The 12,867-nt window shown below is 46.1% G+C and overlaps 1 protein-coding gene across 1 annotated transcript in view; it reads left to right on the plus strand.

Annotated features, from left to right (window-relative positions):
• Positions 1 to 12,867, plus strand: part of Gtf3c1 (general transcription factor IIIC subunit 1) — an 80,064-nt gene that overhangs the window by 5,642 nt on the left and 61,555 nt on the right. Inside the window, 4 exon segments of the mRNA XM_008841695.3 lie at positions 3,826 to 4,002; positions 4,255 to 4,398; positions 7,270 to 7,366; positions 11,012 to 11,135. Coding sequence (XP_008839917.2) covers positions 3,826 to 4,002; positions 4,255 to 4,398; positions 7,270 to 7,366; positions 11,012 to 11,135 — 542 coding nt within the window.

Raw genomic sequence — 12,867 nt, forward strand, 5'->3', positions numbered from 1 at the left:
CAGGGGACCTGAGTTTAGTTCCCAGTATCCACATGGCAGCTAAAACCTATCCTTAACTCCAGAGGATTTGATGACCTCTTCTGGCCTCCATGGGTATTGTATGACTTGGGTACACTTACATACAGGCCAAACATACATAAAATGAAAATAAATAAATAGGCCAAGCATGGTGGCTCATGCTTTTAATCCCAGTACTTGGGAGGCAGAGGCAGGCAGATCTTGAGCATGGTCTACACAGTGAGATCCAGGCCAGCTGGGGAATCTCTGTCTCAAAAAGACTTATTAAATAAAAAAAATTAAAATAAAATAAATAAATGAAACATGGGTTTACAGTGTCTCTTTAAAAAAATGACAAAATTTAGCCACTTTTTTTTGGTCTTTTTGAGACAGGGTCTCCCTGTAGCTGCAGCTAGCCTGGAACTCTCTTTGTAGACCAGGCTAGCCTCGAACTCACAGAGAAAACTGATTTTTATAAGGCATTATAGGCCACAATCCCCTTCAGATGAACCAGGTACCAACCACACATTCACCACACCTAAGGTCATGTTTATTTTGCCACCTGTCCTGACTGGCCCCCAGGCTCCTGATGACCTCATCCCTGCATGCCCAGCTCACTTCACCACCCTCAGCTTCCCATTTTCCCTGTGCTTCAGATGGAACCCACCAGGCTCCTTTGTTTCTGAAGGGAAAGGTACATGCTGTTCCTTCCACTTAGAATGTTCTGCCCTCAGACCTTCACACTAGCACCTCCTAATCCCAGCCTCACTAGACTCTGCAAAGTGTCCTGACTGCCCAGGCACCATCAGATTACTCTGTTGTGGTCTGGTGAAAAAGTGACTCGATGAGCACTTAGGGCCATTTGGTCCTGAAACTTTGGCTACCTGTGTGAAGACCACAGTTAGAGCTGGCCAAACCCATTGAATTGTCTCCCTAGTTTGGAGTGTTAGTTTACAGCACTCTCTCCTCACTAGGAGACCATCATGCCCACTGCTTTTCCTCTTGGGTCTCAACTGTGCCTGGTACAGAGTTAGTGTGCAGTCGGTTCCATGCTGCCTTTGAGGTTTGAAGTGGTGTCGTGGAATTGGAACTTCCCAACCATGATGTTGACCTTGTAAGATTTCATCTGTTTAACTGTCTAGTTGTTGGTATGCACCACTCTCCACCATACCTCCCTGAGCTCCCAGAGCAGACCTACCCTGACCTGCAGGCCCCATCACTGGGCAGGACCTGCTTACTTATCCCCGCCCCCCACCCGGGTCCAACTCCCTGCTGGCTCCAGAGGTTTTTGTGGTTATGATGCACACTCACTGCCACAACAATGATTGCAAGCTCCTCATGTGTGCACCTTTTCGGAAGCTCCGTGCCCAGATCTGCTGTGTCTGGAGTTAAAGCTTGGTGTGACTGTTCATTTTCTTCCTTTTCTCCTTGAGGGCACTGTAAGCTCTTTGAAAGTAGATTCTGTTTTTATTATCTCAGTGTCCTGGCACTTTACGCAATGCCTAGCATCTGATCACCTGAATGATTGTTATAGTCTGCAAATGACTGGTAGCAGGAGTCATTACAGCTGCCGTGCAGTCTTTAGGAGAAGCAGTGGAGTTGATAGTGCAGGATAGTAAACTGACATGAGTAATGGAATTTCTTAAGCACCAGGCCAGTTCCTCTGTTTTCAAACTTTTCCCCCAGCTGGCCTCTTAGAATTTCTCTTAATGAGCCTATTTTGAGGAAAGAGAGCTTTGGTCTAAGTCTGTGACATTTGGAAGCGTGAAGTAGACTCTCCTGTGTCATCAAAACCCAACTTTGTTTTTTTTTTTTGGAGACAGGATCTCCCTGAAGCCCCATCTGGCCTAGAGCTTGCTCTGTAGACCAAACTGGCCTTGTTCTCATAGAGATCTACCTATCTCTGCCTCCCAAGTGCTAGGATTAAAGGTGTGCACCTCCATGCCTGGTTCCCAACATTCTGTTTAAGGACAGACTGTAGAGACTTAAGTGATTTGTACAGAAAATGCCTTATAGGTCACATACAGTACAAAGACAACCTCTTGTTTACTTGGAGAAGGAAAATCATCTGGCACGTGGAGGGTGCATGGAAAACCATGTGACTCAACTGAGCACTCTTTGACTGTGGAGAGACCTCACAACCAGGTATTTGTAAACAGCAGAACTGAGAAGAGCCTAACTGGCTCCAGAGGAGAGGGATAGGCAGCTATGACTTTTCTGTATAGACCTTCCATATCCCCTTTGTGCAGGAGAGGGCAGTCCTCCAGCTGAGTCACTTGGAGCTAACAGTGAGGACAGAGCCAGAGAGTGAATGGAGCAGCTCAGCCTACAGTTTGACATGGCAGGAAGGCAGCAGTGAACTTCAGCCACAGTGTGGGGATACAGTGTGTTTCTTTTCTCACTGCTGCGACAGTGTACCTGGCAAAAAGCAACTTAGGAAGGATACATTTTGGCTCACAGCTTCAGAGGGTACATTCCATCAGGGTCCAGAAGGCATGACAGCAGGAACGTGAAGCTGTTTGCCCCCATATGGACAAACCTGGAAACAGGTGGATGCTGTTGCTCAGCTGACTTTCTGTCACTAGCCTGTGGGATGGTCCAGCCTACATTCGCGGGAGTCTTTCCCTCCCAGCTAATCCTTTCTGGAAAAGACTTCACAGGCATACTGAAAGGTGTGCTCTATGAATGTGCTGATTGTTTATTAATCTTATTAAATTGACAATTGAAATTAACCATCACATACAGTAAGGACTAGGACACCTCAGCACAAAAGTACTCTTTTCAAAATTTACTTTAAAAAATTTTTATTTATATGTGTATATCTCTGTGTCTCAGGGAGGGGGTGACCATGGAGACCAGAAGAGTATGTTGAATCTCCTGGAGCCGAAGTTATAGATAGTTACTAGCTGGGATCTGAACTCAAGACTTGTTTAAGAGCACCAAGCACTCTTTGCTGAGCCATCTCTCCAGCCCTGAAAGTACTGTTCTTACTTGGGGTGTCTTGAAGACCCTTTTTAGGAAGTATTTGGGTCTCTTTAGGGCATTATTGTATATAACTCAAGTCAGTCAGAGGATCTAACAAGTCAAGGTATGGTCTTCAGTAGCCAAGTCAAATCAGATTTCTCTTTTCCTGGCTGTGTGGTATTCTCAACCCTGAAGTTTCTTAGCGCAGTTCACGAGTTCCTTCATACACAGATCCTCAGGAGCCCTACTGTATGTACATTGTTCTGAGAACTGTCTTAGTGTATTATCCTTCCCAGGTGAACACATCACAACCTACCTGCACTGACAGCACTTGTGTCTGAATGAGGGGGACAAACAATGTCAGAAAGACTGATTCTGAGAGTCCTGAGTGCTAGGATGGAGCTGGGCATGGTTGGGGTAGTGCTTGAGTTCTGGTTAGCATCTTCTGGAAGGCCTGAGGAATTGACAGCTGAGCTGTGATCTGAATGATGAGAAAAATCAGTTATCTTGAGGTCCAGGAGACCCATAGCTAGGCAGAGGGAACAGCCAGGCGGCAGCCTTGTGACCTGTCAGGAAGAAGGCCCTTGTGGGCAGTCTTGGAAGATAAGGGGAGTAAGGTAAGGATGCCACAGTAAAGAGTGGGTACGCCTTAGCAAGCCCTGGAGTGTGCTGAGCCAGGAAGCAAGACTTGGCCCTGTCTGTCCAGTGAGCTGCAGTTCTGACTGAGCTTGTGAAGCTGATTGCTGGGTACTTGAAGATCTTGGGAGAAGCAGGAACAAGACCCAAGGGCTCTGCTTTCTCGTGTTTCAGTTTCCTTACAGTCACTTGTATTGATTTCTGTATGTGGTTGTTTATGACTTGCAGGTGGGGCAAAAAGCTGATCATCGTGGCTTCCCAGGACATGCGCTATAGGGCCTTGATAGGCCTGGAGGGGGACCCTGACCTGAAGCTCCCTGATTTCTCCTACTGCATTTTGGAGCGGTTAGGCCGGTCCAGGTGGCAGGGAGAGCTGCAGCGAGACCTTCACACCACCGCTTTCAAGTAAGGGCAGGACCTGCTTTTCTTTATATTACAAGGCATTGTGCTCTGCACCCCAAATGCAGGGGCCTGCTGCCAGTCTTGCCAGAGGCGGGATGTTTTGTTCCAAGCCACTGTCTCATGTGACGTTTCTTTTAGATTAGTGGGCTTGGTGGTGTGCACGTATCTGGTATTTACATCCAAGTGAGAAACTACTTTGTGAGGGTAGAGCTACCAGTAAAACAAAATGACGTGATGTATTCTTCTCTCCTACAGGGTGGATGCCGGAAAGCTTCATTACCACAGGAAAATTCTCAACAAGAACGGGCTCATTACAATGCAGTCACATGTGATCCGGTTGCCCACAGGAGCCCAGCAGCACTCCATCCTCCTCCTCCTCAACCGGTTTCATGTAGACAGGTGCGGTTTGTAGGGAAGGGAAGGTCAGATACTTTCATGCTGCAGCATGTATCTTTAAGGTACTTGAGGTCCAAGTCAGAGCACAAAATTTTTTGGAAAGTTTTTTGTTTTTGAAGAAAATATATTCTGCCCATTTAGAAAACCTGGAAATTGGGGCTGGAGAGATGGCTCAGCAGTTAAGAATACTGGTTGTTCTTGCAGAAGACCCGGGTTCGAATTCCAGCACCCACATGGCAGCTAACAACTGTCTGTAACTCCAGTTCCAGGGGATCCGACAGCCTCCTCTGTCCTCCATGGGCATTGCATGACATGGATGCACTTACCTACATGCAGGCAATACATACATACACATAAAATAAAAATAAAATATTTTTTTAAAAAAGAAAACCTGGAAATTATACAGAAAAGGGGGGGAACCAACCCCACAGCCCAACAACAGGAACTATTAACATTTTTTTGGAATTTGAGGGTAGGGGAAATAAAAATAGAAGTAAACCAAATTTGATTGAATACAGAGGCAAAGTTGTTGAATTGTGTCAGTCTCAGATTGGGAGAGGTTGAGACTTTGCAGCCTTGTCATCCTGTACTGGGTGACTCTGTGGGGTTCTAGCAAATGATTGCAATGTGAGAAGGCACTATTCTAGCTGGGTATCATAGTCCAGCCAGTACAACACTCTGCTAAAGCAAGCACATTCCCTTCTGAGGACGCCAGAATCTCTGGGAGTGAGCAGGTCCCCTGACTCTCTAGTCCTTGCAATTGGAGTGAGTAGTAACCTGGCAGGGGATGGGGAGAGAATGGTCCCACCAGCCTACTCTCCCATGTCCTCCTTTGTAGGAGGAGCAGAAGCCAGGGTGGGGAAAGGTCAGGCAGGGTCGGACCTAGAAAAGCAGCCTAGGTTGCATAAGCTCCAGGTTACATGCATGGTGGAAATGGTCAGTGTCAAGGGGCAGTTGGGAGGCAGGAAAGCAGACAGTTCCCTGGACCATAGCTGATTATCCCTTGGCTAGTTGTCAGAGTCCCTACCCTTTATCCCTAAGCCAGCTGTACCCTCGAGAAGAGAAGAAAGAGAACACTCTAGAATAAGGGTAGCTGTAAGTTTCTAGCATCCAGTCCAGTGCACATGGCTTGCCACAAAGTGCTTGATGCTCATGTGTACACTGTTGATTACATTTCCAGGAATGAAAATCATGTCTATACTTAGACAGATGTCTTGTAGTTCTGATTGCTCTTCAGACCTATATGTTAACAAGGTGTCAGAAGCCTTAATCCATCCTCTAGCATTCTGCCACTCTGCCTTCTTTCAGCCTGTGTTTTGGAAGTACTGTATTGAAAAGAACCATGCTTTGTGATTGCACATTTTAGCTAATCACACTACCCATTAATTAAATAACCAATCATCAAACTTATGACTAGAATGGTGCACATGCCTTGTAATCCCAACACTTGGGAGGCTGAGGCAAAAGGGCTCTGAATTTGAGGCCAGCCTGGAATGTAGAGTAAGATTGTCTCAGAAAAACCAAAGCAGCTGAATAGAGTGGCGCACGCCTTTGATCCTAGCACTCAGGCAGCAGAGACGGATGGATCTCTTGAGATTGAGGCCAGCCTGGTCTGTATAGTAATTTTCAGACCAGCTGGGGCTACAGGAAGACCCTGTCTCAAAAAAATAGAAAACAAAAAAGCAATCCCCTATTCAGGCTGTGGCCTCTATTTACCAAGAACCTATGGTGGCAGACGAGGGTAGGAGAGAGTGCACTGGGTAAGTCAGCATCTGTCAGCCTTCACCCCTTAACTGGGGCAGAGTTAACTCCACTGTTTCCTTCTGTGTGAAGTGACTGTGACAGAGCTTCATACACCTCAGAGTCAAATACAATACCCGTCTCCCCTCTGTTTTGTCCCTTGCTGAGGAGCAGTGGAAATGGAGAAGTGGGTGCAAATTCTGGCCCTTATGCATGTGCTGCCTTCTCTTCCCTTTCAAAGGGAAGAACTGGGACTGGAGAGATGGCTCAGTAGTTAAGACCACTGACTACTCTTGCAGAGGACCCAGTTCAATTCCTAGCACCCACATGGTGGCTAACAACCATCCATAACTCCAGTTACAGTGGAACTAATGCTCTTTTCTGGCCTCTGTGGGTATTGCATGACAGGAGTGCGCTTACATATACATGCAGGCAAAATACACATACACATAAAAATAATAAAAGGGAAGAACTGTCCCTTGGCTGCAAGGACACTTGAGTAGGGGATTGAACTGGCAGCAGGACTCCCCCCCCCCCCCCCCCCCCCCCCCCATTTTTAATACACATGCTGCACAAGCACTCAGCTTCCTTTGGTAGAGGTTAGCTTAGAAGCATTTACCACGACACACCAACTTTATAGTACAAATGAGGTCACCAGATCAGTCATGGTAGGGAAGTCAGGTAGAAACCTGAGGAGTCTCAGTGGGGTGAAGGGAGTATGAGATGGGTAGGGAGAAGGCCTAGCTTCTGGTCTTGGGCCAGATTTTTGGAAAAGCCTGTAAATTTCTTAATAAAATAATCCCCACTCTTCAAGTAATTTATAAGGAACAACACAAGAGGCTTCCTAATCTTTAGAGTATTGCTCAATGCAAGAAGTTTTAGAGAATCGTTCCGTTGACATTCAGCCCTGGAATGAGGTTTGTATACTGTCACCAACTAGGTAACCTTGGGTGTGTGCTTGAACAGCTCCCAGCTGCTGCTCTTCACTGTAAAATATGGGAGTGAGCTGGGTGATTGTTGAGACTGGGGACTAAGGTTCTTCATTCACTGTGTTGTCATTTAAGTCATGCATTGTCATCTCTAAAAATCAGGTGGACTAGGCTTGAACAAGTGACCTACTGGTGTCTCTTGCAGGAGGAGCAAGTATGACATCCTCATGGAGAAGCTGTCCATGATGCTGAGTACACGGGCCAACCAGATTGAGACACTGGGCAAACTGAGGGAGGAACTGGTGAGTCCTAGAGCCAGGGCCAGGCTGGGCTGCTAAGGGGCTTTGTTGGGGTGCATTAAGGACTTGCAACCCTACCCAATGCCTGGAAGCAAATGGCCTTTTGCTGGGAATCAAACTTAGGACCTCATGCATGCTAGGCAAGCACTTTATCACTGAACTTTATCCTCAGCTCTGGCCTTTCCCTTCCTTGACAGTGACAACAGTTTCATTTAAATTCTTGTCCTTGACTGACTTCCATCTTCCCCTGGGGCTTGCTCTAGGACAAGCTATCATAGTTCATGTGGGATGGTAAATCGTGACATTTAGATTTCCTTCCATAATGAAACTTGTAATTTTACTCCTGTGGTTTTATGCTGAAATAACTGAGAGAAAGCAATTATTGACCTGCTCCATCTCAGGCTGAGGGGTAGTGGCTGTGCTGGAGTGCGAGAGAGAATCATGGGGTAGTGTGGCTGCCAGGCTGACAGGGACAGTTCTCAGTGGATGTTGGCTAAGAGCCAGTATTAGACATGGAGAAAAGATGCCCTATAGGTTAAACCACAGAACTTGAAACTGCACATTTGAAGCTAGGTTTTTCTAGTACTAGTAATTAGTCCCCAAAGGGACAAGTCCCTGCTCTCTCTGATCACAGACATCAGGACAGTCCTTGTGAGTCACCCTGTGCTACTGGTAGAGTGCTGGTCTTTGATTTCACCAGTTTCTCAGAGGGAGTGTCTTCCCCATCACTAGATTCATTGCATGCAGGCCTCTTCAAAGACAAACTAGACCAGCTTCTTTGTTACATTGAGACTTCATACAGAATAGTTTCTAACTTCCCTTGAAAAGTCAGGCTTGGGGAAGCCTGGCCACACAGGTATGCAGTCAGCTCGAGACTTGTGCGTTGACCAGCCCCACTTAGTCCTCCTGTCACCTCTTAGACACCCAGGCAGAATCGGTGCTTTTGCCATCCCAGGTGCCCCGAGGTTTGGGGCAGCACTGTCTCTCAGTTTCCCCTATCAAAAATGGAAATCAAAGGTAGGTTGAGAAAACCTCTCAGGAGACCCCAGTAGAAATGTGGAAGATTTCTGCCCTGCCAATGTCTGCTCTTCTGCTCTTTTATATTCCTTGTCCTACTATGTACTCTGGGGATTGAGGTGCTGTGTTGTAACCTTCCCTCAGAGATAGGGAGTCTGGCTAAGGTCAGCACTGTGGACTTAACTGCTCCGGAACATCCTTTCATTGGCACACAGTTCAATGAGTGCTTTGAGTCTGAGCCGTGTTGCACACTAAGGTGACAGGTGTGGATGAAGATGGCAAGTGGCACTGTCACAGAGGGCTAGTGGGGGCACGCACTATGGGAAGAGAGATGCGTCTGGACAGCTCAGCTTCAAGAGCAACTTACAGTGGGGCAGGCCGTTCCCAGCAGACTGGGGCAGGAGAGAATAGCTCCAGCAGAGATGCAGTTGGAGGTTGGGATATGCTTTCAGAAGCCAGCAGTGAGCAGATGTAATGGTGGCAAGTACCAGAGGTGTGACTGGAAGGGAAGCGGGTGGCAGGCCCGGAGATCAGGAAGGTCTTAAAGGCCTGGCTCAGGAGCTTGGATTGGAGCCTGGAAGGTAGAGCCCCAGAAAGTGCCTGTGTAGTGGCCACACAGAAAACCCAAGAAGAAGGGAGCAGTGGGAACGTGAGGTGTTCAAAGGAAGATGTACACAAACTGGGGCCTTGGCCAGCAGGAGGCCACTAGAACTTGAATTTGAGCATTTTTTTAGGAGGTGACATTCACAGGCTTCCGTGACCCAGCCAGGATGTAGAGAGGTGTGACTAAAGGTCTGAAGATGCAAATCAGGCTTTTGGTTTGAGTGGCCCAATACTGGCTTAGGTAAGGAGTGTGATAGCAGGCCTGCACTCTAGCCCGTACTAAGGGTGGGGCAGTGCCCAGTGTTTAGTGAGTTAAGTGCAAAAGAGGAAAGAGGTTTGGGTGAGGAAGGGCACGCAACAAATCTGATCTTGAGATTTATGGAGCATGAAGGCTTTCTGAGTGTTCCCTGGAGATGTCTACTACTCCACAGCTGACTGTAGGGTCCAAGGAGAGCCAACTAATTAACCTGTAGATGAGGTAGGTGCTATTCTTAGCAGAACAGAATGTGCAAGTCCCCCAAAGGCAGAGACACATCGTCCTCCCTCCTCAGCACCATATGCTAGGGCTAGGGCTTGATGGATGAGTTTCTAAAGGGTTTTTCCAGCTGCCAGGGGCTGGGCTAGATTAATGGCAGTCACCATTTACAAGCCAGCATGTTAGCAGGAGCCAGATGGGATTCAGCTGTATTTTTTGGATAACCATATGTTCTGCTGCCCAGTGGCTAGAGTGCGGGCTCTGCTGAGTGAGTTGCAGATGTGTGCCACGACCCATGAGCATTTGCTCAGTCTCTGCCCCAGAGCACAAAGCAGCCCTGAGACTAAATGGCACTGAATTACAAGCACCTTCTCTTGACCAGTCTGTATCTTGGAGTGGTAGCAACTTACCTTGCTTGCCCAGGGGTTACATAGCCAGGGGGCAGCAGGGGCTGGGAGTAGGTGGGCCAGGTACAGGAAGTCTTGATATAGTGTAGATTTAAGAACTTCATTTTGCTGTTAGTGGACATTAGAGAAAAGCTGTACACATGAGACAGACAGCAGCTGACCTTCAGTTGTGCTGTGCAAGAGTCTGCCAAGGAATCTGGAACCTCAGCACTGTAGGGACTACATGCTCAGCCTGCTGCAGGGGCGTTTGGTCCCCTCCCCTTGGCTGGTACCTTCAGGGGCTGTCGTCCTAGCAGTGTTGTCACATCTTAGGTTTACAAGAAAAGCCAGAATGTACTTTGTATTTTTTATTTTTTATTTTGTGAATGCGCACATAGGTAAAGGTCAGAGAATAGTTTGTGGGAGTTAATTCTCTCCTTCCATTTTGTGGGTCTCAGGGATGCAACTCAGGTCCTCAGGCGTAGAGGCAAGTAACTTTACCCACCGAATGATCTTACCAGCCCCTTAATTAACTTTTTAAAAATCTTGTTTGTTGCATTGCCTTTGGGAGGGGTATGTATTCCTGTTTGTGTTTATTAATAATGTACTCACTTGGTTGAAAAAAAATTAAACAAGGCTGGAGAGATGACTCGGGTTAAGAGCACTGGTTGCTTTTACAGAGGACTCAAGTTCAGTTCCGAGCACCCACATGGAAGCTAACAACTTTCCTTAACTCCAGTTCCAGGGGATCCTATACCCTCTTTTGACCCCCATGTGCATTGCACAACATGGATGCACTTACATACATGCAAGCAATACACTCCTATACATAAAAGTTAAAATAATAAATTAAAAATTTTTTAGAATTGAACATTATGGAAAAGTGTCTGGTGGATCGTTTCTTAGCTCTGTTCCCACCTGCCTCATCCCACCATCTATCCTTCAAAGGTCTCTAGACAGATTCTTTCCCTTCTTGTAATCCGGAGACAAGATCATTTCTGAGTTGTTCTGTTCCCTTGGCAATGCAGCTTAGCAGTCTCTCTTCATGGTACCTGCAACATTTCATTTCCTATCTGTTGTTAATTCATAGCCCAAATGCTGGTGTTTGCCTGCTGCTGGCCTTCCCAGTACCTCATTCAGTAGTAACTGTTGGTTTATGTTTTGCAGGGGCTATGCGAAAGAACATTCAAGCGTCTGTACCAGTACATGCTGAACGCCGGGCTGGCCAAAGTGGTGTCCCTTCCCTTGCAGGAAATTCACCCTGAGTGTGGACCGTGTAAGACTAAAAAAGGTAAAGACAGAGCCTCAGCTCCTGTGGCCATCTGGCTTTTCTTCTGCCATCTTTTCCAGTCATGTGCTGCCTGGAGTGTGAAGAGTCACCTCCTTGCTGCTCAGTCCATACCAGGGGCAAGGACTAGACCCCATGTGCCATTCTTTAAAGCATAGTCTTGTCACACAACCATGAGGATGTGCTCAGGGCGTGAATAGCACCTCACATACTCACAAGGATGATGTGTGTTGACCACTCAGTGAGGCTTCTTGGTACAGTCACAAGATGGTCACTGCAAGATGTGTGAGGCTGGCTGTCTATCCGTACAGGATATACTGCTTGCAGTAAGTCTGTTTTCAGGGGGGGAAAATGTGCTCTAAAATTGACAGTAATGGATAAACCAGTAACAGTATTTTATTATCAAGTATTATTTGCTGGACTTTGCTGTGAGCTGTACTTCCATGTTACTGGTGGTTCAGTAGCTTTATTGAGAGACTGCATTCCCAGAAATGCACAAGAAACCACTATACTGCCCCAGCACAAGGTCAGAAGGTGATAGAAGTCTTTTAACTCTTTTGTAACTTAGGGTACCATTGTCATGTGTGCAGCCCATCTTGACCAAACTTTCATGAGACAGCACATGACTACCTGCTCTGTGCTATGTGATCTCCTATAGCCCTATAACATGGGTGGTCTTAGCATCAACATTTTACATGTAAGGAAGTCAAAAGCTGCTAGTGGGACTAGGGAGGTTGCTCAGTGGGTAAAGTGCTTGCTGAGAAGCATGAGGACCCAGGTAACAGTGAATGTGATGAAGTCCACCTACAATCCCAGTCTGGGGTGGGGAGTGGAAACCAGTGGATCCCTGGGCTTAGCCTAATTGGTAAGTTACCGATCCAGTGAGCCACCCTGTCTCAAAAAATAAGGTAGAGAGCAGTTGAGAAAGATACTCAACATAGACCTCTGTCCACTATGCATGTATGTATGAATGAGCACATACACACCCCCATACACATGCCCCCCCCCCCCCACACACACACATAAAGGTTAAGCAGTCAATACCCAGCAGAGGTAGACTGTGAACCTTTTTATTATTATTATTATTTATTGCCATCTCTTTTTTTTACATTTTTATTGAGAATTTAATAGGTGAGTATTGCCTTTGCACTGTTTCCTCCCTTTCTAGTCCCTCTCCAACTCCTCCCATGATACACACACACACACACACACACACACACACACACACACACACACACACACCCGACTTTGAACTTTTTTTTTTCAATATATTTAAAAAATTTTTTTAGAAGAAGCATTTCATTACAGCTTTAACGTACTCAATAACAATTTCCAGAGGAAAGATACATCTCTTTCAAAAGTGGCTATAAAATTTTTAGGTTCACAGTTGAATTAATACAATTATGCAATATTGTACTCCATATAAACCCTATTAAGACATAAAATTAAATGAGGTTTTAACCTTTAAAAACGATCTCGATTTCCTTATTAAAATACACAGTCTGATAACACTGAGATGTTGGCACATGCGTCTCATCTGTATGTGTCTGATTATTACTAGTCATAATCAGTTGCACTCGGATCCTTGGCACCTGTGTATGTCTATAAAGTCATTGGCTAGATTTCAGTGGTAATGTTCATCACCTCTACTAATTAACATGACATGAATTTTTATGCTTCCTCCTCAAATATAATTCATTTTTTAAAATTTTATTTTTTTTGTGTATATATATCA

This window comes from Nannospalax galili, unplaced genomic scaffold (assembly GCF_000622305.1).
Source record: "Nannospalax galili isolate Female #2095 unplaced genomic scaffold, S.galili_v1.0 scaffold411, whole genome shotgun sequence".
NCBI lineage: Eukaryota > Metazoa > Chordata > Mammalia > Rodentia > Spalacidae > Nannospalax > Nannospalax galili.